The sequence below is a fragment of the Camelina sativa genome, chromosome 7, assembly GCF_030686135.1.
Source record: "Camelina sativa cultivar CO46 ecotype springtype chromosome 7, ASM3068613v1".
NCBI lineage: Eukaryota > Viridiplantae > Streptophyta > Magnoliopsida > Brassicales > Brassicaceae > Camelina > Camelina sativa.
The window spans coordinates 15,499,206-15,526,187 of NC_141886.1; the positions used below are offsets into that span (position 1 = coordinate 15,499,206).

At 33.3% G+C, this 26,982-nt stretch overlaps 5 protein-coding genes and 1 pseudogene across 6 annotated transcripts; 1 reads left to right on the top strand and 5 right to left on the bottom strand.

Moving 5' to 3' along the window:
* The first annotated feature begins 1,955 nt into the window (after window positions 1–1,955).
* Window positions 1,956–5,259, top strand: LOC104701044 (uncharacterized). Of its 2 annotated transcripts, none has more exons than XM_010416674.3 (11): window positions 1,956–2,115; window positions 2,358–2,531; window positions 2,619–3,312; window positions 3,463–3,547; window positions 3,662–3,749; window positions 3,834–4,018; window positions 4,093–4,225; window positions 4,324–4,460; window positions 4,552–4,626; window positions 4,828–4,938; window positions 5,154–5,259. In XM_010416674.3, the coding sequence occupies exons 2-11, from the start codon at window positions 2,387–2,389 to the stop codon at window positions 5,232–5,234; spliced, it is 1,734 nt and encodes a 577-aa protein (XP_010414976.2). In that variant the 5' UTR covers window positions 1,956–2,115; window positions 2,358–2,386; the 3' UTR covers window positions 5,235–5,259. The 2 variants fall into 2 exon arrangements, with proteins under 2 accessions (XP_010414976.2, XP_087314347.1); XM_087458221.1 differs by having other exon boundaries at window positions 2,016–2,115; window positions 2,374–2,531.
* Window position 5,260: 1 nt separating this feature from the next.
* LOC104701043 (uncharacterized) lies at window positions 5,261–6,240 on the bottom strand. Its single transcript, XM_010416673.2, has 4 exons — window positions 6,108–6,240; window positions 5,943–6,022; window positions 5,628–5,853; window positions 5,261–5,552 (listed from the first exon to the last, which is right to left on the bottom strand). The coding sequence occupies exons 1-4, from the start codon at window positions 6,178–6,180 to the stop codon at window positions 5,440–5,442; spliced, it is 492 nt and encodes a 163-aa protein (XP_010414975.1). The 5' UTR covers window positions 6,181–6,240; the 3' UTR covers window positions 5,261–5,439.
* A 41-nt stretch (window positions 6,241–6,281) lies between these two features.
* LOC104704578 (small COPII coat GTPase SAR1B) lies at window positions 6,282–8,070 on the bottom strand. The gene is made up of 3 exons (XM_087458223.1): window positions 7,598–8,070; window positions 7,269–7,400; window positions 6,282–6,895 (listed from the first exon to the last, which is right to left on the bottom strand). Exons 1-3 carry the CDS (start codon window positions 7,910–7,912, stop codon window positions 6,575–6,577), a joined length of 768 nt encoding a protein of 255 aa, XP_087314349.1. The 5' UTR covers window positions 7,913–8,070; the 3' UTR covers window positions 6,282–6,574.
* Window positions 8,071–8,557: 487 nt separating this feature from the next.
* On the bottom strand, window positions 8,558–11,765 carry LOC104704579 (calreticulin-1). Its single transcript, XM_087458222.1, has 12 exons — window positions 11,508–11,765; window positions 10,833–10,940; window positions 10,552–10,744; window positions 10,109–10,472; window positions 9,941–10,027; window positions 9,793–9,850; window positions 9,443–9,510; window positions 9,263–9,358; window positions 9,134–9,181; window positions 9,012–9,041; window positions 8,821–8,922; window positions 8,558–8,726 (listed from the first exon to the last, which is right to left on the bottom strand). The coding sequence occupies exons 1-12, from the start codon at window positions 11,599–11,601 to the stop codon at window positions 8,715–8,717; spliced, it is 1,260 nt and encodes a 419-aa protein (XP_087314348.1). The 5' UTR covers window positions 11,602–11,765; the 3' UTR covers window positions 8,558–8,714.
* A 3,804-nt stretch (window positions 11,766–15,569) lies between these two features.
* On the bottom strand, window positions 15,570–18,831 carry LOC109124603 (calreticulin-1). Its single transcript, XM_010416676.3, has 12 exons — window positions 18,358–18,831; window positions 17,810–17,917; window positions 17,532–17,724; window positions 17,078–17,441; window positions 16,909–16,995; window positions 16,760–16,817; window positions 16,446–16,513; window positions 16,265–16,360; window positions 16,136–16,183; window positions 16,010–16,039; window positions 15,821–15,922; window positions 15,570–15,728 (listed from the first exon to the last, which is right to left on the bottom strand). Exons 1-12 carry the CDS (start codon window positions 18,449–18,451, stop codon window positions 15,717–15,719), a joined length of 1,260 nt encoding a protein of 419 aa, XP_010414978.2. The 5' UTR covers window positions 18,452–18,831; the 3' UTR covers window positions 15,570–15,716.
* An 828-nt stretch (window positions 18,832–19,659) lies between these two features.
* Window positions 19,660–24,594, bottom strand: LOC104704580 (calreticulin-1-like; annotated as a pseudogene).
* Window positions 24,595–26,982: the final 2,388 nt, after the last annotated feature.

A 26,982-nucleotide genomic window follows, 5' to 3' on the forward strand; every position in this document is an offset into this window, starting at 1 on the left:
TTTCTTGTGTTCTTGTGGTTGGTTGTTGGTTTCCATGAGTTTACAGAAGTTTTGGTTGAGTTTCGGACGATTTGGAGGATTTGGGAAGCGGTTCTGCGACTTCCAGCTTTGAGTAGAACGATCTGCGGAGTAGGTGTCGATCAACACCAAGTAGGTGTTGGTCGACACCAAGGAGGAGTGTCGATCAACACTGAGGTAGTGTCGGTCGCCACAAATCGTTTCAGCAGCGGCTGATGCTTGTTTTTCCTGGTTTGTTGTGTTTGGTTGTTAATGGTTAAACATTGGTTTCTCAGTTGCAGGTACGTGACGTGGAATTACGGCGATGAGGAGGAGGATGATCTAGGGTCTCGTTTGTGTGTGGGATGGTTTTGTATGGTTATGTTGTTGGAACCTTGGTTAGAGTATGCTAGGTTGTTGGATAGAATTGATAGGATTGATCTTGTATTGATGATATGTGGGTTTGTATTGTTTGTATGTTTCCGCTGTGTATGTTGGTTGTTGTCGGTTTAATGATTAATTGTGGTTTGGTTGGTTTAATTAAATAGTATGAGATGCTTAATTATATATTATTATTATTAAAAAATGGATCGGATTGTTTCTGTTTGGTATCAGAGCCCTTACAGTTCTAGGATGGTTAAGTGGATGGTTTAAAGCGGTTTAGGAATTTAATTGGTTGACTTATTTTTCTGTTGCTGGATGCATGATGTCGTGTGATGGAATTGATTATGAGTAGTTAGTCAATTTGTTGTGGTATGGAGTCCTAGTATAATTATCTTCGAGCATTCAATAAGATTCCACGGTGAATTGTGTTCTTTGTGCAATTAGAAGTCGTTTTGTTTGTTTAGCCTTCTGTTCTTTGTGATACAGATGGTGGAACGACCGACCATCGAAGTCTTCCTAACTGTTTTCCATCTTAGATCGTCACGACCATGGAAAGACAATGGAGTGGTGGTCAACGACAAAAAGAAAAGAAAAAAAAATGAAGAACGGCGACGTGATAATGTGTAGTGAACCCTAATATCGAGAAAACATTGTTCAACTAATAAGTGAACTCTAATTTTTTTTCAATTTTAAAGTACTGTATATGAGCTTTAAAATATTAAGTTTGATAACAGGCGTAAAAGGTACATGAATATTTATACAGTCCAACTGCTATATATAGATGTAGGATACGTATATATCGAATATCCGATTTTAAAATTTTTCATATTCAGATTTGACCAGATTAGTCATTTTATTATTCGAATCCGGATTTGGCCCACCCGAATATTTGATTTTTTGGAGCGGATAAAAACATATACTGAATCGGATACCAAATCCCGGATACAGTAAAACCTCTGTAAATTAATAATGTTGGAACTATGAAATTTTATTAATTTATAGAAGTTTTAATTTCTCGATAAATCGATAAATTAATAAATTAATAATTATTAATTTATAAAGAGACTTTCCTAATTTAGTAAAAAAAATAAAAAATAAGGTTTAATCATTATAATTACTAGTTTTATAAAATCAATTAAAATAAAAATAACAATTATCATGTTTTGAAGATAGTACTTAAAGATTTTTATATAGTAAAAATATTAAAAATGAACTCAAATAAAAATTAATGTGTATATATACACATATATTTAGATAACTGTACGTAATTATTAATTTATATTATTGATAAAACCATATATTTACAAAGGATTTTTTAAAAAAATATTATCTTATTATATTATTGAATTATGTCTAATTTGGAACTGAATAAATTTATTAATTTATAAAAATTATTAATTTACCGAATATTAATTTAATATGTTTCAGGCTACTTTTTCCCGAGAATAAGGCATATTAAATACAATGAAAGAACCAAAAAAACCGGACCGAATTAACGAAGTTCCGGTTCGGTCCACACCCTTAGTTGTGGCCTTGTGGGCATGTTAAATACATCAAAAGACAAAAAGACCCTCAGAGATTAGATCAATTTACATTTGAAACCTAGATAAACGGAGTCAACGGACGGATATTTTGCCGTTAGAGGAAAGATACTGTCCTCTTCTCACAACTCTTCAACTTCTCTCTCTCTTTCCTCGTTCCTCCGGCCATCCTCGCCGGTTGGTCAAATCTCCGGTGAGAAACTTTTTATACAACACAATCTTCTTTGTTCCATATAATTATGTGTGTTTTTAGTTACCGCTTTATCACAACAAACAACTCTAGAAAAATTGGATTTTCATAATAACCCCTTCACTCTTTTCTTCTTATAAAAAAAAATCTGAAATCTAATTTCAAAGTTTCGTTTTTTGTTTATATAAATCATCTCTAACTGCTTGATTTGGTCAAAGATAGTAACTTGTTTGCTTTGACATCAGGATTTTTTTTGACTAGGAGAGGTTTCAAAATGGGTTTGGATCCTGAACAAGCTGATTTGGAGGTACGAGATGAAGACGCTGAAGCAGGAACAGTGTGTTTACATGCTTATTCAGATTTAACTTATGTGTCTCCACTTGTGTTCTTGTATCTTCTCAAAGAATGTTATAAATATGGTAAGTCCTTAGCAGCTAGACTTTATTGCTTTTTTATAAGTCCCCAATTGTGTGCGGTTTAAGTAAATTAATGGGTGTTGTTTTCAGGAAGTTTGAAGGCAACTAAGAAGTTCCAAGCTTTGCAGTATCGAGTTCATCAAGTTCTTGCTAATAAACCTAAACCAGGACCTGCTACTTTCATTGTTAAGTGCCTCATTGTGCTTCCTATGTTTGGTGTATATGGTGAAGGCTTTAGTCACTTGGTTATATCAGCTCTTCGTCGTTTCTTTAAATCAGTATCTGAACCACCAACTAGTGAAGATGATATGTCTTCCGCGAGAAAACTAGCTGCTCAGTTCTTCCTTGCTACAGTTGGAGGTTCTGTAAGTTATGATGAGAAGGTGATGTTGCATACTCTTAAAGTGTTTGATGTGGGTTTATCCAGCATTGATGAAGCCTTGTCTGTCTCGGATGTTTGGCATGGACATGGTTTTGCTTGTGGAAGTGCGTTTCTGGAACAATACATTTCTGATTTGATCAAGTCGAAATCTTTCATGACGGCTGTGTCTTTGTTAGAGCATTTCTCTTTCCGTTTCCCTGGAGAAACCTTTCTTCAACAAATGGTTGAGGATAAAGACTTTCAAGCTGCAGAGAGATGGGCTACTTTCATGGGAAGGCCCAGTTTATGCGTTCTTGTCCAAGAATATGGTTCAAGGAATATGCTAAAGCAGGCGTACAATGTCATAAAGAAGAACTATCTCCAGCAGGAATTTCCGGAATTGTGTTACAAGTGTAAAGAAAGGTTGTTGCAGTCGCTTTTGCTTCTGATTGTAAACATTAGACAGCTTTATCTTTTACCTGTTTTGGATCTTGTCTATCTAGAATCAGCTGAGGAGAATACATATGCAGAATTAACACTAAAAGATTATCTTTTTTTTCGATTAACTGGCAGTGCATTGAAGGATCTGGCAGAAAAAGCATGCTGGGATGTTGCTGAGAATATGGCAAAAGGTGATAGACAGCTTCTTGAGTATCTGGTAAGCACTTGTTGTACATATTCATTTTGTAGGGAGATTTGTAACATGAAGCGGTCATTTGTTTTGTATAATCATCTGTTTAACTGAAGTGTTGGTGGCCTTTTGAGTTTATAGGTCTACTTGGCAATGGAAGCGGGGTACTTGGAGAAGGTTGATGAACTGTGTGATCGATATTCACTTGAAGGTCTGCCAAAAGCACAAGGTATATATATATTGCTGCACGGAACCTCGCCTAGTGTTTTCAAAACTGTAAGAAGCTTACAATGGTACTCTTTATGTTGTTCAGAGGCTGAGGTTTGTTTTCTTGAAAAAAGCTTTCTGCGTCTCAACGATCTAGCTGTGGAAGATGTAGTCTGGGTTGATGAAGTTAATGAGTTGAAAAAAGCAACTTCTTTTCTTCAAGGATGTAGAGTTGTGGGTATTGACTGTGAATGGAAACCCATTTATATCAAAGGCAGTAAACCGAGCAAGGTAAATTACTTGTACAGTCGCTTCCCATTCCTAACATGCTGTAACATTCTTATCGTTGTTGTTCTTGTTTACAGGTTTCAATTATGCAAATTGGAACTGATACCAAAATTTTCATATTGGACTTGATAAAGCTTTACGATGATGCCTCTGAAATTCTGGACAACTGCCTTGGCCAAATTTTGCAATCGTATAGTATATTAAAGCTCGGTATATGTGAAACTGAAATCTATCTTCTTCACTTTTTGCCTACTTTATAAAGATAAATTCTTTTACTGAGCAACACCGTGATCATGAATTATCTTTAGGTTATAGTTTTCAATGTGACATCAAGCAGTTGGCCCTTTCATATGGGGATCTGGAATGTTTCAAGCGCTATGGCATGTTGTTAGATATTCAAAATCTTTTCAAAGAAACATGTGGTGGTTTAGCAGGACTGACAAAGGTGAGATTTTGTCTTTTTGTTATATAGCTCCTAGTTCACAAAATCCTTTGATATTACATTCTTGTCATTGTTGTTCTTTGTTCTGTGTCAGAAAATATTGGGGGTGTCTCTGAACAAAACAAGACGCAATAGCGACTGGGAACAAAGGCCTTTGACCCAGAATCAGGTATATAATCTTATCCATTATCTCTTTAGCTAGAACCTGACTGATACTAGAAAAACCTACTGAAGAATGTTTCCATATATGTGTTGTCATGATTAAGAGGGACCACAGTTATATATTTAGTGTCTGCCTAAAATTTGACCGAGTTATGAGTGAGAGGGTGAAAGCATAGTTGTCGAATCTGATATTAAGTGTATTGTGCAGCTAGAGTATGCTGCTCTTGATGCTGCAGTGCTGATTCACATATTTCGCCATGTTCGCGATCATCCTCCACATGACAGTAGTTTGGAAAAAGTCCAGTGGAAATCTCAAATTGTAAGTAGCTCTCATATAAATGCCCTTATCTTTTAACAGATAGTTTAAGCCGATTTCCGTAGTCAAAATCATCAGGTTTCAAGCCTTACTTACAAAATATGAGTTTGATGATATCTTAAAGAGTTAGTTTTGTTGGGATGATATGTGATTAAAATGGCATTTTGGTGTGTAAAGCTTGAAATATGGAATCTAACATGAACCTAAATTTTGTGCAGGTTTCCCACATGGATAACCCGAAGTGGAAGAAGAAGAAGCCTAAGTGCCATTCCATGCAAACATCAGCTTCAGTCATTTAACAAGCCATTGAAAAGAAAGGAGCAAGTTTGTAAATATTTGTTCAAACTCAAATGAAAAGATACATTTAACCGTAGCTTCTCTATGTAGGATTTGCTTTAATTAAAAAAAAAAAAAAGAAATCTTGTTTCAGAGTAACAAAAAAAAGAGATCTTAACAGGGAGAATATCATTTACATACATACTCTTGTATGGTTTGTGAGTAGCTTCACAGGATCAACGGTACAAACCCGAGAACTAGTCCAATGAACAATCCAGGCAGCTTTTTCCCGGCCTTGCCAAAATAGAGTCCCTGAGCATAGTCTCCCACATTGAAGTTCCCTGTAATGTATATCCAAACTCAAGTCAAGTTCATGTTACATGGTTACGTGTAGGATGAAAAAAAGTTAGGGGTACCTCGTGTGAAAGATGAACTGCAGCCACCACGGAGGGTGTTCCTAATATCTCTTGGGGTAGCCCGATTGTAAAAAACAAAATCAGACATGACGCTATTGATGCATGTAAGTACAAGTTCTGTCTCCGCGGAACAAGGACCGTTGCAGAACTTGTCTGTTTCCTCTGGTGGAACCTTGAATTCACCTCCTGCGTTTAGTCTGAACGCCTCACTGCACCCTCTGTAGAGCTGCAGCAAAAAAAAAGATGGAGAAAAAGCTATTGTCAAACAGTGATTTCTTTTTACGAGGTTTTGTCATTGATCATTCTACCACTTACCAGGTTATTGTTAAAACAGAACGCGGCTCTCTGAACCAAAATCCCTGCGCCTCCTATTACACCACCACCCTGTGCATTGACTGCATCAACAATCTCAAGAGAATGAAAACCAAATTAATGAGTGTCTTAACAAAGAGAATTTGAGACTGAAACACCAAACTGCACCTGAATATCTTTGACTATCAAATAGCAACACTGCATACAGTAGCCATAATCTTAACACCGTCCGAACATTCATGGCAAACAAAGAGAAAGAGAGCGGGAGACAGAGATTGATTGCTGAATCGATTTTATTTAGGGTGAGGTAGGACACACGTTAATATAAAGTGAAAGCGTATGTTCAAAAAAGTTGGTGATCTAACTTGGAATAGTGTTCAATGAAACATAATAAGCAGTTGACAAAAATGTGGACCAGAGACATGAAATAAGTTTGGAAATGCAAGCCACCAAACTTATGTTTAACACAGGAAACAACAAAAAAAAAACAAAAGAGTGTTGACTTCTAGGAGAAGAATGTGATATCATCATCAATCACAAATCTTTTAGCTTGAAGAAATAGACAAATTGTACGGAAAATCTTCTCGGGTTTGGTTTGAAATATGAAAAAAAAAAGACTTGATGATGTTCTGTCCTTAGTTGATGTACTGAGAGAGCCATTTGAATCCCTCGCCATAACCCATTTTCCGGACAATGCTGCACATGAAGACCTCGAGTGGACGAACACCAGAGTCTCCGAGTGTAACTTTTCCCTTGCCGGTGGTAAAGTTAGTGAGACCCAAGTGATACCTCAATTCATCTTCTGAAGCAGCATAAGGGATATCAATCTTGTTTCCAAGAATCAGAAAGGGAACGGTTGCAAGTGCTTCATCTGAGAGAAGAGCGTCAAGCTCTCTTTTAGACTCAGCAAATCTTTCTTTGTCATAAGCATCCACAAGGTAAACAACAGCATCAACCTTTATGCAACCAGAAAAAAAAAGAGTTCCTATCAGCACAGAGGACAAAACATACTTGGAGTTCGCTCTACAAAAACTCATCACCATAGTTATACCACTGATATGAGAATATCACAGCTCTAGGTTCATCTTAAACAACTCTAGTCTGATGATATACAAGCCAAAAGGTCTAAACCATAACAACACTTCTAACTGTGTAGAACTAAAGGAAAAGAACATTAATTTATACTCTCAGATCAAGACCATTAAAATCATCTTGAAGGCAAACACATGTGTAATGTGAATTAGCATAGCAGCAACAATCATCAGATAAAACAGAGCTCTGTTCGATTTGAAAAAAAGTATTAGTAAAGAGAGAATATAGTAAATGAACCTTGGCATAGTAATCTTTCCAAACCCTACGAGCAATCTGATGACCACCCAAATCAAAAGCCTTGAACTTGATTTTGCCAATGCTAAGTTCTTCAGACGTTGGATGTTGCGTCGGCTGATGCTGAACTAATCTCTATATATTAATATCACCAAAAAAAAAAAAAAAAAAAAGTCAGATCTTAAATTTTTGACACAAACTCAATCAATACAAAATCGAACAAGCCACTATGAATACCCTATAATCCATGAAACGAAGACATGACTAAATAGATCTACCAAAAAAAAAAAAAAAAATTGAAATCGAAATCGAAGAATTACAAAAAATCAAACCTCGTCTTTGAGCATGTGAAGTAAAGTGGTTTTGCCAGCATTATCGAGTCCGAGAAACAAGATTTTGGCTTCTTTTTGCCATAACCCTAAAGAGGCTAGGATTCCATAGAACCAATCGAACAAGAACATGGTTTCGTGACTTGGTCTCTGATCTCTCGATCTTTCGCCAAAGAACAAAATAAATAAATAAAGAGTTATAAGAAACAAAATATGGAAACAGACGTGGCCGATGATCGAGCTGGTGTAGTGACGTGGCGTGTTATGAGTGGAAGGTATCGTTATGGTTGATGTCATTGAAAAGCCAACCTGGACCATCAGATCTACTCGTTTTCTAACTTCGCGGCTGTGTTTTTACTGTTTTTTATAACTTAATTTTTTTTTTAATTGACAATTTTACTTTATTGACATTTTTAAAATAATATTTTTTATTTATTTAAAACAAGACCATATTTTTTTGAAGTTGGACGACATATAAAAAAGTTAAAAAGCATTTAGTAGTTCAGTTTTTAGAACATAACTCTCTTTTACTGGTTAAAGGGAATAGCGCTAGACCATATTTTTCATATATCAAAACAGTCACATTTTACAACTAGGTCTTCTTCTAGTTAAACTGCTAGAATGCGTGTCAGACTCGGACCATGAACCACTACGAATCAACTTCTCTTGTTCTTTTATGTTTGAGTCTTGTTTGGGGAGAAAATTATCATTCACGAAGTTCTAATTTGCAATAAAATGTTGGTTTGCAACAGAATGAACTCTATAATTGATGTGAATAAGCCTGTAAGTGATGACATTGCTATGAGACAGTGGTGGTCTTCAAGTTAGTGAATGTTTTGCCTCCAACAATTAAGATCTCTTCCCTTTTTTTTTTTGCCTAATTCTATTGTGAATCCGTAAAGTATGATAATACGAGAGGATAATGAGGGTAAAAAGGAGAGAGGTGAAGAGAATCATAAACGATTTTCTCAAGTCCAATAAAGCTGCCATAACCATATATCACCATGATAGCTAAAAAGTTCTACATCACAACCAAACTAGAGCTAAAAAAATTTCTTTGAAAGAAAAGGTTAAGAACAAATAAGACACTGAGGACTTTTTAATTCTCCACCTTCTTCGCTTAAAGCTCGTCCTGTAATCAAATAGTTTTCACAAAAGTTAGTCACATAGCACAATGAACTATATGTTTTGGGTTTAAAAGCTGAAAAAAAGGTCTAGAAACATACATGGGCAGCATCGGTTTCCTCGGATTCCTTGGTTTCCTCAGACTTTGATTCGTTGTCTGAGTCATCTCCTTCATTGTCATCATCTTCTGCTTCTCCCTCAGCCTGGAGGAAAGAGTAAATTTATGTCAAAAACCTTGACAGAAACAGAGAGGTTTACTATGCAAATTAATGTGAAGCCCAAGAGATCTTACGTCAGATTCAGCAGGAGCGTCCTTTGACTCCTGGTAATACCAAAAAAATATAAAAAAAGAAAACTTGATTACTAAACATATTTGAATAAGACAAAAAAATTTGGATGGAGGATTGTAATTACCTCTTCCTCTTTCTTCTTCTCAGCTTCGTCGAATGCTGCTTTCTCCGCCTGTAATACCATACTAGATTATTAGTTATAATTCATTAACCACAGTAAACCAAACGAAGACCAACGATTGAATTAACATACATCCTTGTGCTTTCCCCAGGTTTCCTCGGCCAACTTCTTAGCGTACTCTGGGTCATCGCTTACCAACACATTGTCGAACAAGGATCCAGATTTCACCTACCAAAAATAGCATGTGTATAGTACCAAACATACACCATCAGGAAAGAAGAAAAAGTTTCAGTGACAAGATATTATTGTTACCTGCCACAACTCTACTCCAACATACTTCAATTTGGGGAAGACATAGAGTTCTGGGTCATCCTTGAACTCTGCGTAAAAAAAGATACACTTAAGACTTACTACTGATCCCGTATAACTTCATGGAAAACAAAAATCTTACACTGAATACTTTTGTTACATCTATGATTCATAACTAACAGATTTTAAAGAAGTATTTCAGTTGAATATACAATATGATGGATTCCTAGTTGCGTCAAGCTCGTTTGAGGTTGTATTTTGCTATAAAAATTACTATTTTAGAGACATGGAGCATTTTATTACATGAATACTATGGACATTATGAAGATAAGCAATCGCAGAGAGAATTTTACCAGGGTTATCAATCATTGGAGCCTTCCACTTGCCCTTGTAATTTGGGTTCTTGATTTTCTACAGTACAATATGACAGCAGTGAGAGGAAAGTAACATAGTTTGACCATCTTATATATCCATTTGACAGAAAAAAAAAACCTAACAAACCTTGGGCTTCCATTCACCGTTGTACTCTGGGTTGGGAATGGTTGGAGCAGTCCACTCACCATCTTCTTCTTCATCCCAGTCCTCAGGCTAAAAAAACAAAAAGATCCAAATAAAAACCCAGAAAGTGATTTAATATGCATCAATGAGAGAAAAAGGTCAGGTTCAAACCTTCTTAGCATCAGTGTCTGGGATCTCCTTTGGGATATCATCATATCCTGCAGGCTTAGTGTCTTCCGGATCAGGAATGTACTCAGTCTCATCCCAGTCCTCAGGCTTCGTGGCACTTGGATCCTTGATCTTCTTTGGTGGGAGGAGATCCCAGTCAGAGTAGAGGCTACCAGTTTGCTTCTCAACATTGTCAATCAAGATACTGTAGGTAGCATCTGGGCGGAGGACGAATGTGTAGACATGGGTAAGCTGGTCAGTCTCACATGGGACCTCCTTCTTGATCAGATGGTTTGCTCCATTGTAGGTAAGGATAGCATGTACTTTCTTAGTGCTGTAGCCACAGATATCAGGGCCAAACATAATGCTGCAGGTAAAAAAAAAAGAAGATAAGCATATGATATTTGAAGTTGATATAGAGATGGTGAAAGAAAACGAAAATGCACCTGTAAGGAGTGTCTCCTCCGAATTTCTTCTGGTCAACATCATCACTGAGCAACTTCATGTAGCCACCACCACAGTCAAGCTTCTGCTCGTGCTTGACAGAGAATTGGAAGACTAGGGTCTTGTCCTTGTTGCTGAACTCAGGGAACTCAGCTGATATAGCGTAGAATCTGTAGTCTTCGCTAGTCTGGATACCTGCGCAAGAGAGTGATCATTGACATGAGAATATGAATAGGTGTAGCACCAATGAATCATCATCATCATCACTGGTCCTGAAACATACCTTTATCGTTAGCGTCACCAGACCAGTTTCCAGCTGTGTGTTTCCACTCCCCAGCAGTGTTATCATCTTTCTTCCAGTCGGATTTTACCCATCTGCTCTCCCACCCATCTTTGGAACGTAGAGAAAACAAAAGAACACAGCAAAGGAGACATCAGATAAGCAAATCGTCGGATTGAATGTACATATTAAGTCTACTTCATATATCAAAACTTCTCCTATAATACGAATCCAAAGACTTGTTCATAAAAAAAAAAACGATTACAACGATCAATCTAAACATGAATCTATCAAGACTTGCTGATTAGATAAAACAATTGTACTAGTTTCCAAGCCATTTACACAGCTTAATATCATCGAAAATATTACTCCTGTGATTTTCCAAATCGCCGCTACATAGAGTTTTAATCATCACAAACAATAATTTTCGAATTCAAAAGGATCAAAGTATAATCAAAATCCACAAAATCACAAACGCCGCCACTAATCATCGATCTATAGATCTACCACAATCCTAACCAAAACATTTTCGAAGAAAAAATTCATCGAATTGAAACGATGATCAAACTGAAATCAATCTAGCGATCGCAAAACAGAATCATAAAAGCATCAATCAATCTTATTGACACACTTAGAATCTAAGATAAGAGAAGGGACTGAGAGAGAAATGTAGCCTACCATCGAATTTTTCCTCGAAAATAACTTCGGCAGAGACGATCACCACGAGAGCGAAAAGAATCAAAGAGATGAGGTTAGGGTTTAGTTTCGCCATTGCTACAAACTCAGATCAGATCAGAGCCTTCACCTGAAAACAGAAGAGATTCAAATATATATACCCGAGAGAAGCTGCAAGTGAAGTAGAAGCTCAACGTGTCATCTTTCAATACATGTTTACCAATAAATGACGTACACGTCAGATTTACGTGTCATGGGAATGGCGTGGCTGAATGTAACTGGACATTACTAATATAACTGGACTTGGAGTATTTCAAACTAATTTTTTTTTTCTTTTTTTTTTTTTTTGAGAAATTTCAAACTAATTTTATCTCCAAAATATATTAAAATTTTACTTAGTATGCACATCATTAAATTAAAATCTTAATTTCATTCTAAGTTAATATATGTATATATATATATATCAAAATCTTATTTTCATGGAGATAAGTCATACTAAGTTAATATATTAAATTTTTATTTTCTTTAAATTTTATACAGTAAACAAAATATTTTGGATATTTTGCAAACTAATTTTATCTCCAAAATATTTTGTTTGCTGTATAAAATTTAATGAAAAACATTTATTTTTCATGAAAATAAGATTTTAATATATTAACTTAGTAGTATGCACATCACAAAAAAATGTTTAATTGTATTTCTGTTTGTTAACTACCACCAGATGAATTAAATAATTTATGCTTAAAAATAAATTTATTAATTTAAATATTATAATAAAAATACAAAGTATCCTTAAAAGAAAAGTATTGTTACTGTAGTAAAAAGGAAATAAATAAATAAATGATATTTTATACATAAAGGTAAAGATATTTAAAGGGGAGCAACTTTCAGCATCTTCAACTTGTTGGAGTTTGACGTTCTATTTGGCTGTTATTTTAGTTTTTACTTTAACTTGTTAGATTGTATACCTTTATCAATGAGTTTTAGACTTACAAAAAAAAACTTAGATAAATTAATTACTTTATTTCAAAATTAATAAAACATAAGAATTATCTTATTATTTTAATTAAAATTTCAAACTTTTTTTGAATTTAAACAATATATTATTAGATTTGACCAAATCTATATTAACATTTTTGAAGTATATTTTATTTTCTAATCTTTTATTTATAAAATTTGCATAATTAATCTTTTACCATTTGAATAAATGTTAAAACTTGAATGAAATATTTGTAATAAAGTCTAATCAAGAATGTTAACCACCATATCTTACCTTCATTAATTTTTTTTTTTATGGAAAAAAACTATACAAATTCACAATTTCAATAACACAACTTTTTATTGCCAATACACTAAAATATATATAGCAATGCACATCATCTATATTAAAAATCAAAGAAACTTAATCAATTATAATATAAAATTATAATATATATATATATAAATAAATAAAAAGAATTACCCCATAGCGTACCACATGTTAAATCCTAATAAACATATATATCCTAAAAATCAAATATTTGAATATGTAAATTTTTTTGTAATAGTTAAGATTTAACCTGTGTGAATTATTATAATACCAATTGTGTAGTATATAATTTTGTTTTATTTGAATATGTAAATTTTGTATAATAATTAAGATTTGATCCGTTTAAATTACTATAATATTAATTTTATATTATCACAACATATGTACCAAGAGTTTGTAAAAGTCATTTTCAAGATTTTATGAAAATGTAATTAAGGGATACAATAAAGTTAGAAAGAGAATATAGAAATTCAATTTTGAGTGTTATTTACTTATTTGGAAAAAATATAATGGTATATAATGTAAATATTATTAAAAACTAACGGCAAATAAAGAAATAAAATGGTATGTAAATGTTTCTAGCTTTATGAGCGTTACACCAAAACATATAGGATGACAAACTTATTAATTTTATGATCTAAAAATATTTTTAAATTTTTTTACACAAATAATAATATTTAGCTAAAAAAATAATATTTATTTTATAAAAGATAATTTTCGTAATTATAATTTTCACATCGTATCTCGTTAGTCAACGTTTTAGTGTGTCATATAGTCAGCATATAACTTTTTTATGGACTGGTTTGGATTGGAATTTTTTTCGGATTCAGGTAGCAATGTTTAAGATTCGTTTGAAAGTTCAATAAAATATTTGGATTAAGGTGCTGTTCGTTTGGTGAACCAGACGCAGTATCTGGACGCAGATGGAGATTGTTGTTCGTTTAGTGATAATTAAAATAATAACTGGATTAGGTATCTGGATGAGTTTTGAAAACTCATCCAAAAAAACACTAAATTTCTAAATGAGTATGAGTGGAGAGTTTGAATGAGGTAAACTCATCCAAAACTGGTAAAAATCAAAAATACCCTTATTTTAATTAAATAATTATAAAGTATTTTTTTTCTCAATTCTAATATCAACAAAACCCTAAAATCTCAATTCTTCATCAATCAACCCGCTCATTACCACAAAATTACGTTTTCCCGCCAAAATCGCAAAAATTATGTTTTTCCGTCAAAACCGCAAAATTACATTTTCCCGTCAAACCCGTAAAATCTCATTTTCCCGCCAAAACCGTAAAATTACGTTTTCCCGCCAAAACCGCAAAAACTCGTTTTCTCGCCAAAACCGCAAAATTACGTTTTCCCGCTAAAACCGCAAAATCTCATTTTCCCGCCAAAACTGCAAAATTACGTTTTCCAATCAAAACCGCAAAATTACGTTTTCTCGCCAAAACCGCAAAATTATGTTTTCCCGCCAAAATCGAAAAATTACGTTTTCCCGCCACAATTCCAAAAATTATGTTTTTCCGTCAAAACCGCAAAAATTCATTTTCCCGCCAAAACCGTAAAATCTTGTTTCCCACCAAAACCGCAAAATTTCATTTTTCCGTCAAAACCGCAAAATTTCATTTTTCCGCCAAACCAACAAAAACTTGTTTTTCCATCAAAACCCCAAAATTACGTGTTTAGCCAAAAAACGCAACAACTCAAAAATAAGTTTTTTCGTCAAAACTGCAAAATCACATTTCCTGCCAAAAACGCAAAATCAAAGTTTTCCGCCAAAAACACAAAATTTTGGGTTTTTGGCTAAAAGCGCAAAATCTCGGTTTTCTGCCAAAAACAAAAAATCTCAATTTTCCGCTAAAAACATAAAATCTTTGTTTTCCATCAAGACAAGGAAACTTCATTTTAAAATATTTGTTTAAATTTAATATAAAAATAAGCTAACATTAATAAATTATAACCACTAAATCTTCAACATAAAATAAAGGGGTTTTTGATCATTTTACATATATTGTATTCAGATGCACATAAATCAAATTACAAAACAAACATAATTTTATCCAGATACAATTTCTGGACGCATAAACTAATAACGCAAACGAACATCATTTAGATGTTCAGATATTGCGTCCAGATACTACGTCTTGATACTGTATCTAGATATTGCATCTAATGCACCAAACCAACAAGGCCTTAGCTTTCAAAGTAACTGAAAATGTGCGGGTTCGAATATCCCTCTAAGATATGTTGTGTATTTTATTTAAAAAAAGCGTTTAAGATTTGTTCTTATTTAACCAACATAAATTTTCACAGTACGGATCCTTTTTATTCTGCTTGTTTCCATCCTCCTGTTTGGTTAACAGAAACTCTTTGTAACGATTACATTTTATCATCTATATAATTTCCTTTTTGACGAAAAAAAAAAAAAAAATCACAGTACGGTTTCACGAAAGGGTGTTTACTTGGTGAATCAAATATGAAACAAAGTGATGAATATTTAAGTCTCATTCTAATTAAACTGCTAGAATGCGTGTGAGACTCACACCGTGAACCACTACGAACCAGCTTCTGCTGTTTGATTAGGATAAAATGTGATTCATGGAATCCTGTTTTTTGTAATTGTTGGTTGAATAGAATAAAATTACTAATGTAATGAAATGCTTTTAAACAGCCTTACTTATTTCCTTCTCTATTGTGAGTCCATGTAAAGAGGAGAATATGAGATGATCATGAGAGTAAAGAGAAGGGGAGAGATGAAGCTGCCACAACCATTTCACCATAATAGCTAAAAAAAGTTATACAGCCCAACAAAACTAGAGCTAAGGAGTTCCTTGGAAAGAAAAGGTAAAAACAAGAAAGACTACGAAAATCTTTTTAATAGTCTCCACCATCTTTGCTTAAAGCTCGTCCTGTAGTAAAATCATTATCACAAAGTTAGTCACACAGGCCAATTCAGTATAATTATAGGTTTAAAGGCTGAGAAAGAGATCTAGAGACATACATGGGCAGCATCGGTTTCCTCGGATTCCTTGCTTTCCTCAGACTTTGATTCGTTGTCTGAGTCATCTCCTTCATTGTCATCATCTTCTGCTTCTCCCTCGGCCTGTAGGAAAGTAAATTTATGTCAAAAAACTTGACAGAAACAGAGTGGTTTACTATGCATATTAATGTGAAGCCCAAGAAATCTTACGTCAGATTCAGCAGGAGCGTCCTTTGATTCCTGGTAATACCAAAAATATTAAAAAAAAAAAAAAAACTTGATTACTAAAGTTATTCTGAATCAGACAAAATTTTCCGGATGGAGGATTGTTATTACCTCTTCCTCTTTCTTCTTCTCAGCTTCGTCGAATGCTGCTTTCTCCGCCTATTAACACCAGAATAGATTATTAGTTATTATTCATTAACCACAGTAAACCAAACGACGAACAAGGATTGATTAACATACATCCTTGTGCTTTCCCCATGTTTCTTCGGCCAACTTCTTAGCGTAATCTGGGTCATCGCTTACCAACACATTGTCAAACAAGGATCCAGATTTCACCTACCAAAAAGATCATGTGCTTAGTACCAAACATACACCATCAGGAAAGAAGAAAAAAGTTTCTGGGACAAGATATTATTATTACCTGCCACAACTCCACTCCAACATACTTCAATTTGGGGAAGACGTAGAGTTCTGGGTCATCCTTGAACTCTGCGCAAAAAATGATACACTTAGACTTACTACTGATTCCATATTATACTGAATACTATTGTTACATCTATGATCCATAACTAACAGATTGTAAAGAAGTATTTCAGTTGAATATACAATATGATGGATTCCTAGTCGCGTCAAGCTGGTGTGAGATTGTATTTTGTTATAAAAATTAATATTTTAGAGACATGGAGCATTTTATTACATGAATACTATGGACATTATGAATCACAGAGAAATTACCAGGGTTATCAATCATTGGAGCCTTCCACTTGCCCTTGTAATTTGGGTTCTTGATTTTCTACAGGGCAATATGACAACAACTATTAGAGAAAAACCACACAGTTTGACCATCTTAAATACTCTTATTATACAGCGAAAAACCAACAAACCTTGGCCTCCCATTCACCGTTGTACTCTGGGTTGGGAATGGTTGGAGCAGTCCACTCACCATCTTCTTCTTCATCCCAGTCCTCAGGCTAAAAAACAAAGGTTCCAAATAAAAACCCAGCAAGCGATAATTTAGATTTAATATGCATCAATGACAGAAAAGGTTCAAACCTTTTTAGCATCAGTGTCTGGGATCTCCTTTGGGATATCATCATATCCAGCTGGCTTTTTGTCTTCCGGATCAGGAATGTACTCAGTCTCATCCCAGTCCTCAGGCTTCGTGGCACTTGGATCCTTGATCTTCTTTGGTGGGAGGAGATCCCAGTCAGAGTAGAGACTACCAGTTTGCTTCTCAACATTGTCAATCAAGATACTGTAAGTAGCATCTGGGCGGAGGACGAATGTGTAGACATGGGTAAGCTGGTCAGTCTCACATGGGACCTCCTTCTTGATCAGATGGTTTGCTCCATTGTAGGTAAGGATAGCATGTACTTTCTTAGTGCTGTAGCCACAGATATCAGGGCCAAACATAATGCTGCAGGTAAAAAGAAAGGAGATAAGCATATGATGCTTGATTGTTTGAAGATAATATAGAGACAGATGGTGAAAGAAACTGAAGAAGCACCTGTAAGGAGTGTCTCCTCCAAATTTCTTCTGGTCAACATCATCACTGAGCAACTTCATGTAGCCACCACCACAGTCAAGTTTCTGCTCGTGCTTGACAGAGAATTGGAAGACTAGGGTCTTGTCCTTGTTGCTGAACTCAGGGAACTCAGCTGATATGGCGTAGAATCTGTAGTCCTCGCTAGTCTGGATACCTGCGCAAGAGAGTGATCATTGACATGAGAATATGAATAGGTGTAGCACCAATGAATCAGCATCATCACTGGTCCTGAAACATACCTTTATCGGTAGCGTCGCCAGACCAGTTTCCAGCTGTGTGTTTCCATTCCCCAGCAGTGTTATCATCTTTCTTCCAGTCGGATTGTACCCATCTCTTCTCCCATCCATCTTTAGAATAAAAGAGAAAACAAAGGAACATATCAATAGAGATTCAGACGAGAAAATGAAATCTCATGCGTACTATGAATTCCCTGGAATGATCGTATAAGAAAATTTCAATCTAAGCATAAAACTTACAAGACTTGCTCATTACAGAGAATAAATCCCAACTCATAGAGAGGTTTACTCATCACAACCTTGGTCACTGATCATAATTACGAATTCAAAAATCCGAAGTAGAACCAGAAATCCACAGATTCTATAGATCTATAACAATCCTAACCTAAAATTTCGAAAAAAAGCTCGATCGAATTGAAGCTACATTGGATTGGATCAAACAAACTGGTTATGGCATCATCTAATCGAAACGAATCAATCTAAGAGAATCATCAATCGCATTTTTAATATAAGAGAAGAGACTGAGAGAGAAATGTATGTATGTAGCCTACCATCGAATTTTTCCTCGAAGATAACTTCAGCAGAGACGATCACCACGAGAGCGAAAAGAATCAAGGAGATGAAGTTAGGGTTTAGTTTCGCCATTGCTACAAACTCGGATCAGATCAGAGAGAGAGCTCTTCACCAGTTTACAAGTTATACATATACACCCTAGAGAGAACAACCTGCAAGTGAAGTGGAAGCTCTCGCCGCTTTTTCATCCAAGCGAACCAATGAGTAACGAACACGTAGATTTACGTGTCATGAGAATGACGTGGCTTAATATCACTGGATAAAGCCACGAATTTGGACTCGCACGAGTTTATTGTTTACACGTGAGAGACGGTGAGAGACTGATGCATCTCGTGGGATACCTTTTTCTAGCCGTCGGATTCTAACTACTTTCATCTACAAAAATCCTCTTTTTATTTTTTTATTTTTCTTTTTGCCAACATCTTTACAAAATCTTTTTTTTAAAGCACATCTAGGGGTGTTAAATTTTTTCTGGATATGTAGCATTTTAGCATATTTTTTTACAAAGTTACTAGATTTGAATCTGCTGTACATTTCATGATAATTTTTAATTACATTTTTGATATAATATATATATATATATATATTTGTCTTATTTTAATTTTGCAAGCATACTTTTTTAGTCGAAGCATGAGTTATATTTGACACGCATTATATTTATATTTTTTCTCATTAAAGATTGTGATTTTATTTGATTAGTTGAATGAATTACATTTATACTTATTTATGTTTGAAAGAATTATGTTGAACTGCTATTGAAATTGAGAATCATTTAAAGATTGGTTATATGAACTAGAACAAAGTAATTTATTTATAGCAATATATATATATATATAAATATTTATCCTTAAATTATTAAGAAGTTTTACTATGGGTGTGTTTTAGTGTTTTAATTTTTAAATACATCTAACAATTTTAACTAATTTATTTTTGACTCCATAAATCTCCGAGTTGAATTGGTCATAGTGTGTACTGCGTGTCATATTACCGAACCACTAGGAACAAAAAAAAGATTTCTAACACGGAAGCAAAAGACTAATTCGAGCTTGAATGCATCGACATAACTGTAAACCTGGAAGCTTAGGGAGTCAAGATGCAGTGATAACGATCTTGTAAGTCTTGAGAGAATTATTAGAAGAACTCGCAAAGTAGCCCAAAAAGGAGAGACAACTCAGAAGTATCGAGTATGACTCCTTGAGAAGAAAGCACTTTCACTAGTACAGTCAATTTAGCCTAAAACTCGAACATGGGACAGAGCCCCCTTAGAACAGATTCCCTCTTCATCTAGAACAAGTGGCTGAACCAAATTGAACGAGAACAAGCATAAACAGAACTACAAGAGCCAAAGGAAACAAGCTACGCTCACTCACTCTACCAAGAGCATTACCCAATGTCAGCTAGCACAAAGATGAGCAATCAGAAAAACCAACGACATTAGTCCTCCAAAAAGAAAGCTTTTGCCGATGTTCAGTTTTTGTTTGGGGGATAAAATGTGATTCTTGAAATTAGTTTTTGGAACATACAGTAATATAATATATAGATGATGACATGTATTGATATAAACTTTATAACAAAGCTGCCACCCCCCGTTCTACCATACTAGCTAAAAAGTTCTACATCCCAACCAAACTAGAGTTAAACATTTTATTAAACAGAAAAGGTTGAATAACAAATTTGATTCTAAAATCTTCTTTTAATTTCCACTTTCTTCGCTTAGAGCTCATCCTACAGTAAAATCATAATCACAAAGTTAGCCATATATACAATCAAACTTATTATAATTTTTTGGCATTAATTTTGAAAAAGAGGTTAGATAAACACATATTGACATACATGAGCGACATCAGATTTTTTGGTTTCCTCAGATTTCGATTTGTTTTCCGAGTCATCTCCTTCATTGTCATCATATTCTTGTTCTTCATCATCCTGTAGTAATAACGAATTAATATCAGAAACCTTGGAAGAAACAAAGATTATGTTAAGATGATTTGTGAAGCCCAAGACGTCTTACTTCAGATTCCGCGAGAGCTTCCTTTGTTTCCTAGTAACGAAAAAGAAACATACAATTTCTTGATTACCACTTCACTTATAAATTTGGAACTAGACAAGATTTTTTTTTTGATGGAAGATTGCATTATACCTCTTCCTCTTTTTTCTTTTCCACTTCGTCAAATGCTGCTTTCTCCGCCTGTAACACGAGACGAGGTTATATTAGCTATGATTCATATTAACCACAATAAACCAAATGAAGAACCAAGGATTGATCAACATACATCCTTGTTCTTTCCCTATGTTTCCTCGGCCAACTTCTTAGCGTACTCTGGGTCATCGGTTACCAATACATTGTCGAACAAAGAACCAGATTTCACCTATACCAAAAAATACACCATATGGCCAGTCTCAAAACATATACCATCATAAACACATGACGCGAGTTGTTTTTATTATTACCTGCCACAACTACACTCCAACATATTTCAATTTGGGGAAGACATATAATTCTGGGTCATCCTTGAACTCTACATAAAATTAAATATACTTGCTTATCCCAATATTACCTCATGCATAAAAAAAAAATCGTACACTGGATACTATTGTTGCATCCATGACTAACATAATCTCATACCTATATTAGAGACATGGTGCCTTTTGTAACATCTATACTATGGAAATTATGAATATAAATGGCCGTAGAGAGAGAGGATATTACCATGGTTGTCAATCATTGGAGCCTTCCACTTGCCCTTGTAATTAGGGTTCTTGATTTTCTACAATAAAATATGACAACCGTGAGAGGAAAGCAACATCTTATATATCCATTTGACAGAAAAAAAAAAACTAGCAAACCTTAGGCTTCCATACACCTTTTTACTCGGGGTTAGGGATGGTTGGGGCAGTCCACTCACCATATTCTTCTTCATCCCATTCCTCAGGCTTACAAAAAAAATTATAAATATAAAAACCAAGAACTGATAATTTAGAATTTGGTTTTGCATCAATGCAAGAAAATGGTTCAAACCTTCATTGCACCAGGTTCTGGAATCTCCTTGGGGATGTCATCGTATCCCTCTGGCTTTTTGTCTTCTGGATCAGGAATGTACTTTTTGTCATCCCAGTCCTCAGGCTTCTTGACACTTGGATCCTTGATCTTCTTTGGTGGGTGGAGATCCCAATCAGAGTAGAGGCTACCAGTTTGCTTCTCAACATTATCAATCAAAATACTGTAAGTAGCATCTGGGCAGAGGATAAAGGTGTACACATGAGTGAGCTGGTCAGTGAGCTGGTCAGTCTCACATGGGAGCTCCTTTTTGATCAAGTGGTTTGTTCCATTAATTGTAGGTAAGAATAGCATTTACTTTTTTAGTCTCACCACATATATCAGGGCCAAACATAATGCTACATGTAATAAAAAAGATAAGTGTGATGTTTGAATGTCTGATGTTGATATAGAGCTTGTGGAAAGAATTAAACCGTATATACTATGCACCTGTAAGGAGTCTCTCCTCCAAAAAATTTCTGATCAACATCACCACTAAGCAATTTCATGTAGCCACCACCACAGTCAATCTTCTGCTCATGCTTGACAGAGAATTGGAAGACTAGGGTCATGGCCTTGTTGCTGAACTCTGGGAACTCAGCTGATATAGCGTAGAATCTATAGTCGTCAATCTGATGAAAATATAATTTACTTATTATTACCACTAGACACTAGTTCTCTCATTACTTATTATTTTTGTCAATCTGATGAAAATATAATTTACTTCGATATAATAAAGATATTATTATAAACACTAGGTACCTGTGCTATGCGCGGGTATTCTTATATTATAATAAAGATACTTGTGCTATGCGCGGGTATTCTTATATGAATTTGTCTTACAAAAATGAGATTGAATAATTATTTAAATAGCTATACATTGACATTAAATATGCAAAATTATTATAACCTTCCTTTTGTAAATAATGGCTCTTGGAAAGTATCTAACCCCAACTCAGGTTTGGGTTGGTGCTGCCGTATTGTTGGGTGCTAGATGTTTTAGATTACAATCATAAGAAAGTAGATTCCTCTAAATCTTCTTTCTATGCACAATACTTCAAATCTCACACTCGGTCCAGCCACATAAAAGCTTCAGCTCGATCGGACATCCTTACGACCATTAAAAGATGCCCTCAATAACCCATCTTAGAACTGTTCATGTTTCTTAGCATAAATTGCACCACTTTCCATTAGTTACTTGGCCAGAGAGTAACAAACAAAAATCTTTGAGTTTAATTCTTATTGAAGCTTTCTCAATTTCTATAGATTCTTGGCTTGTTGGCTCCTTCACATAACATTTGTCTTCTTCTTCCTTTCACTTTCTTTCTCTTATTCCCCTTTCCCTTCCCATATCTGACCTATCATAGCTCTTCCACCACACTTACCATAACCACACGGCATGAGTCTCCATATCCACCATGGTTTTAAGTACTATGCACATATTTTAAAACTTTTTTATGGTTAAAAATTAATGAAACTTATACTTTTTATAGAGTTTTAAATATTTAAACTTTCAATGGAGTTTAAATATTAATATTATTTTTAAAAATTATGTCAGGTTTAAATATTAGAAATATTTAAACCTTTTAAAAGTTTCAATATTTATAATATTTTAAACTCTTTTAAATTTTAAAATTATAATATTTTAAAACTCTTTAAAAGCTAAAAAATTTTAAAGTTCAAATATTTATAATATTTTAAACTTTTAAAATTTTTAAATATTATAATATATTGAAACTTTTTAAAAGTTTTAATTTGCTCAAAAAAGAACCGGATTAACCGAATAAAATTTTAAAACTTGGACGTCTGGTAAATCAAGCTTCCTGCTCATCCATTGTCCACACTTTTTTTAGCCGATGTAGGACGTTGTACATAGTTATTTATTTCCTTAGATTTAGGTTTTGAACGCACACTACGCGTGAATTTATTTGATATAATATTAGTATAGACACCTTTAGGAGTTTATAGCTTTAAATTTTTATTAGTATAGACACCTTTCCCTAACTCGATTTCCTACGCTTGGACACCTTTAGGAGTTTATAGCTTCAAATTTTTAATAGTATAGATATAATATTTTAAAATTTCTATGGAGGTTAAGTAATTGTAATATTTTAAAACATTTATGAAGTTTAAATATTTTTAATATTTGAACTTTTTAAATGTTTCAATATTTCTAATATTTTAACATTTTAAAATTTTAAAATTATAATTTTTTAAAAACCTTTTAAAAGCTAAGAATTTAAAAATTATAATATTTTGAAACCTTTTAAAAGCTAAGACTTTTAGAAGTTTCAATATTTATAATATTTTTAAACTTTTAAAAGGTTTCGAAGTATAATATTTGAACTTTTTAAAAAGTTTCAATATTTATAATATTTAAATTTTAAAATTTTAAAATATTATATTTTTTTTTGAAACTTTTTAAAGTTTTAGTTTGATCAAATAAAAAACCGGATCAAACCGAATAAAACTTTAAATTTGAACACCTGATAAATCCAGCTTTCCTGCTCATTCGTTGTTGGAAGCATATTAATCTTATTTATACTGGTTTTGAACAATTGTCTGAAAATATTATAGCCGATGTGGGACGTTGTACATAGTTCTTTTATTTCCATTATTTAAATTTTTTCTTTTTCTAAAAATTCTTAATATAGAAAATTTTGGAAATTTTTAAAAAATGTTAATGAATGACATGTCAAATCGTGATAGGTTGTTTAAAATAATTCCTAATATAGAAAATTTTAGAAGTTTTTAAAAATGTTAATAAGTAACATGTCAAATCCCGATAGGTTGTTTAAAATCCTATGTGGATAGCCTTAGAAGCTTATAACTCCTACTTTTATTTAGTTTAGATTACATTTGATTATCTCTTTCTCACTGCATTTAGTAGTATATTAATCTTAGGTGGATCAAATAAACTATTTCAAAATAAATAAAATTTGTTATCTTAGTATATTTAATAAATTATGCAAAAGTTCTTTAATTTATTTTTATTTACGAAATATCAAAAAAAAAATGTTAAAAAGGAGAAGCATGAGAGGTCATGTTTGCTAATGTGTAGGTACCATAAGTTTTTCAGTCTTTTTATTATTACTTTTTTAATGATTTTTATATACACATTTTTATATATAGTACAAGTTATGCTACCCCTAAGTCCCTAACAACTCACCTTAATCATGTTTTAAGGGATAATTTTTGGATTGTTTTCTCTTTAAACTTGGCAATATTATTGATAATGGTGAATATTTGAAAATAATGGTGAATATTTGAAAAAAAAATATTGACAGTTTAACATTAATAATTTTTTAATAAATGTTAATAATTAAATTTAAATATAACGAAAATAATAATTTTAAATAAAAATACGTAAATTGGTTTATTCAGACAAACAAAATATATTTAAATAACTATACTTACATACTAAAACTATCCTCTACTTATTTTCTTCAAAAAAAAAATTTTGATCCATTTTCGTACAAAAATAACCTAAATTTCAATTTTATTAAAAATAAAAATCTGTCCATCGACGGATCAATTCAAATCTAGTATATATATATACAAGAATGTCTCGATAGCCTTGAGTAGCATGCACAATTGTAGTTTGGATGCTAAGATCAGAAATTATCTCGGTAAAATGAGATGCACAAGTTTTAATTTGTGTTTTTGAATGTTCTCATAATTTTAGGTTGTTGTTGTTGTTCAGAGTCTCAAGTTGAAGCTAAGAAGAAGAAGAAGTAAAACTTCGTTAATGTTATTTTCTTGTGTTGAAATGTAATGTTTCCATATGTGAGCTACATGGAACCTTAAGTCTTGAGATGATTCGATGACTATTTCAGGAGGAGGAGGATCAGGAGAAGCAATCACTGAAAACCCTATTTTTTCTCTCACTTGTCTCTATCTCTTTCTCTCCCGGTCTCTGTCTACCTCACTCAACCCAGTCTTTTTCTTTTTTTGTCAACCTCACTCAAAACCAGTCCAAATACTGTATATATTTTTTTTGCTAATCCATAAAACATTTTTTTATTTTTATTTTTTTTCTGTTAAACTAAAAGGTATATAAATTAACAATTGCCCTAACTTTTTGCTTTATTTACGAGGCAGTGCCCCTACTCTCTTTCCATACTCACTATTATTATCTCAATTACAATTTCTCCTATTCTGATTAAATAAAGATATGTTATGTAGTCAGGAGCAGATCCACATAGGTTAGAGGGGGTGCAACTGCACCAGATGAAATATAAAATTTGTTTGATTTTGTATTAACATTGTTGATATAAGTGGTTTAGTGGTAATGAATGCACCTCATCAATCAAGAGGTGAAGGGTTTAATTCCCTTCTAAAACTATTTTTTGCTCTTTTTACACATGATCCAAACTTTGGCTGGATCCGCCACTGTATGTAGTAGTAGTGTAGTACGAGTATATAAATTTTACGTATATATAGAATTCAACGTCACATTCTAGAATTTGATGAACATTGTTTACGAAAATAAATATAAACTAAATAAAGAATCTGGATCGTATCTTGTAGAGACAACATTTTTTTTCCATTTTAATCAACCAACCAAGTTACAATTATTATATACATATACATCCAACAGCGTTCATGGACAAATTCTCTACCAAGGGGTGTATTCAACTTGACATTTTAAGTAATTTATGTAAAATTTACAAATCCTATATTATTCAATCATAGATTTTAAAAAATATATTAAAACTCACTGTTATTAAACTGATGATTTAAAAATCTACTTTAAAATCCACTGTTATTCTAAGCAGTTTGTGGATTTTGATTTTAATAAATTTTAGGGATTCTAGAAGATTTGAAAAGATTTGTTTAGTTAAAAATACAGAAATCCAAATCTCATGGTTTTAAGTGGGATTTGAAAGAACATAAATCATATCAACTTCCCTAAAATCTATCAAAATTCCAAATTTTCAAAATCCCACAAAATCCTCCAAAATCATAGTTTCAATACACTCCCCTAAATATTGATATAACATGGTTTGGTACTTATACCCGATATTTGGAAGCAAAATACTTAACACCACTACATTATATTAATAGCTATAACTCATATATATGTACATACATATTATTTGAAAGTTTAAGAAGTGTCTAATTTTGTGAAAGAGATTCGCAACATTTTGTAAAGGGCAAAATAACTTTGTAAAGTATAAAACTCTGATTTTTCATTTATTTGTAAAGATTATCAACTTTTTTTTCTTTCTTTCTTGGTTTTGGTTTACAATAAAGTATTTATGTGAATTACATTTATTATTGAAAACGTTAATATTTGTAGGGTCCGTTTGATGGATGATGAAATAGGACAGTACTCAGTACTCGAGTATCTTTTTTTTAGTCTTTCTTTTATGTCCTCTGCATAGACCTTGGTCAATACACGACTGGCAAATAAGTTAACAAAACAAAGATAAACGAGATAGTAAAGATGTATAAAAAAAAAAAAAACCATTTTGCATAAACCATGTTTTCATGCATGGTAAATCTGTGATGCTTTTATGAATTGTAAATTAAGTTTTTATTATGATGATGTTAGTTTTCTGAG

What these genes read in the sequence shown, in the direction of transcription:
- LOC104701043 (XM_010416673.2), bottom strand. Translation starts at nt 6,180, where the DNA reads ATGAATGTTCGGACGGTGTTAAGATTATGGCTACTGTATGCAGTGTTG. An exon ending in TGATAGTCAAAGATATTCAG is followed by an intron (nt 6,023 to 6,107) that starts GTGCAGTTTGGT and finishes TTGTTGATGCAG; the next exon opens with TCAATGCACAGGGTGGTGGT. An exon ending in CAGTTCATCTTTCACACGAG is followed by an intron (nt 5,553 to 5,627) that starts GTACCCCTAACT and finishes TATACATTACAG; the next exon opens with GGAACTTCAATGTGGGAGAC.
- LOC104704578 (XM_087458223.1), bottom strand. Translation starts at nt 7,912, where the DNA reads ATGGTCCAGGTTGGCTTTTCAATGACATCAACCATAACGATACCTTCC. An exon ending in TTCACATGCTCAAAGACGAG is followed by an intron (nt 7,401 to 7,597) that starts GTTTGATTTTTT and finishes ATTAATATATAG; the next exon opens with AGATTAGTTCAGCATCAGCC. An exon ending in GGAAAGATTACTATGCCAAG is followed by an intron (nt 6,896 to 7,268) that starts GTTCATTTACTA and finishes GGTTGCATAAAG; the next exon opens with GTTGATGCTGTTGTTTACCT.
- LOC109124603 (XM_010416676.3), bottom strand. Translation starts at nt 18,451, where the DNA reads ATGGCGAAACTAAACCCTAACTTCATCTCCTTGATTCTTTTCGCTCTC. An exon ending in CAGACACTGATGCTAAAAAG is followed by an intron (nt 16,996 to 17,077) that starts GTTTGAACCTTT and finishes TTTGTTTTTTAG; the next exon opens with CCTGAGGACTGGGATGAAGA. An exon ending in ACGCTCCTGCTGAATCTGAC is followed by an intron (nt 15,923 to 16,009) that starts GTAAGATTTCTT and finishes ACTTTCCTACAG; the next exon opens with GCCGAGGGAGAAGCAGAAGA.
- LOC104701044 (XM_010416674.3), top strand. Translation starts at nt 2,387, where the DNA reads ATGGGTTTGGATCCTGAACAAGCTGATTTGGAGGTACGAGATGAAGAC. An exon ending in TGTTACAAGTGTAAAGAAAG is followed by an intron (nt 3,313 to 3,462) that starts GTTGTTGCAGTC and finishes ATTAACTGGCAG; the next exon opens with TGCATTGAAGGATCTGGCAG. An exon ending in GACAGCTTCTTGAGTATCTG is followed by an intron (nt 3,548 to 3,661) that starts GTAAGCACTTGT and finishes TTGAGTTTATAG; the next exon opens with GTCTACTTGGCAATGGAAGC.
- LOC104704579 (XM_087458222.1), bottom strand. Translation starts at nt 11,601, where the DNA reads ATGGCGAAACTAAACCCTAACCTCATCTCTTTGATTCTTTTCGCTCTC. An exon ending in CAGACACTGATGCTAAGAAG is followed by an intron (nt 10,028 to 10,108) that starts GTTTGAACCTGA and finishes TTGTTTTTTTAG; the next exon opens with CCTGAGGACTGGGATGAAGA. An exon ending in TCCAATGATTGATAACCCTG is followed by an intron (nt 9,511 to 9,792) that starts GTAAAATTCTCT and finishes TTTTTTACGCAG; the next exon opens with AGTTCAAGGATGACCCAGAA.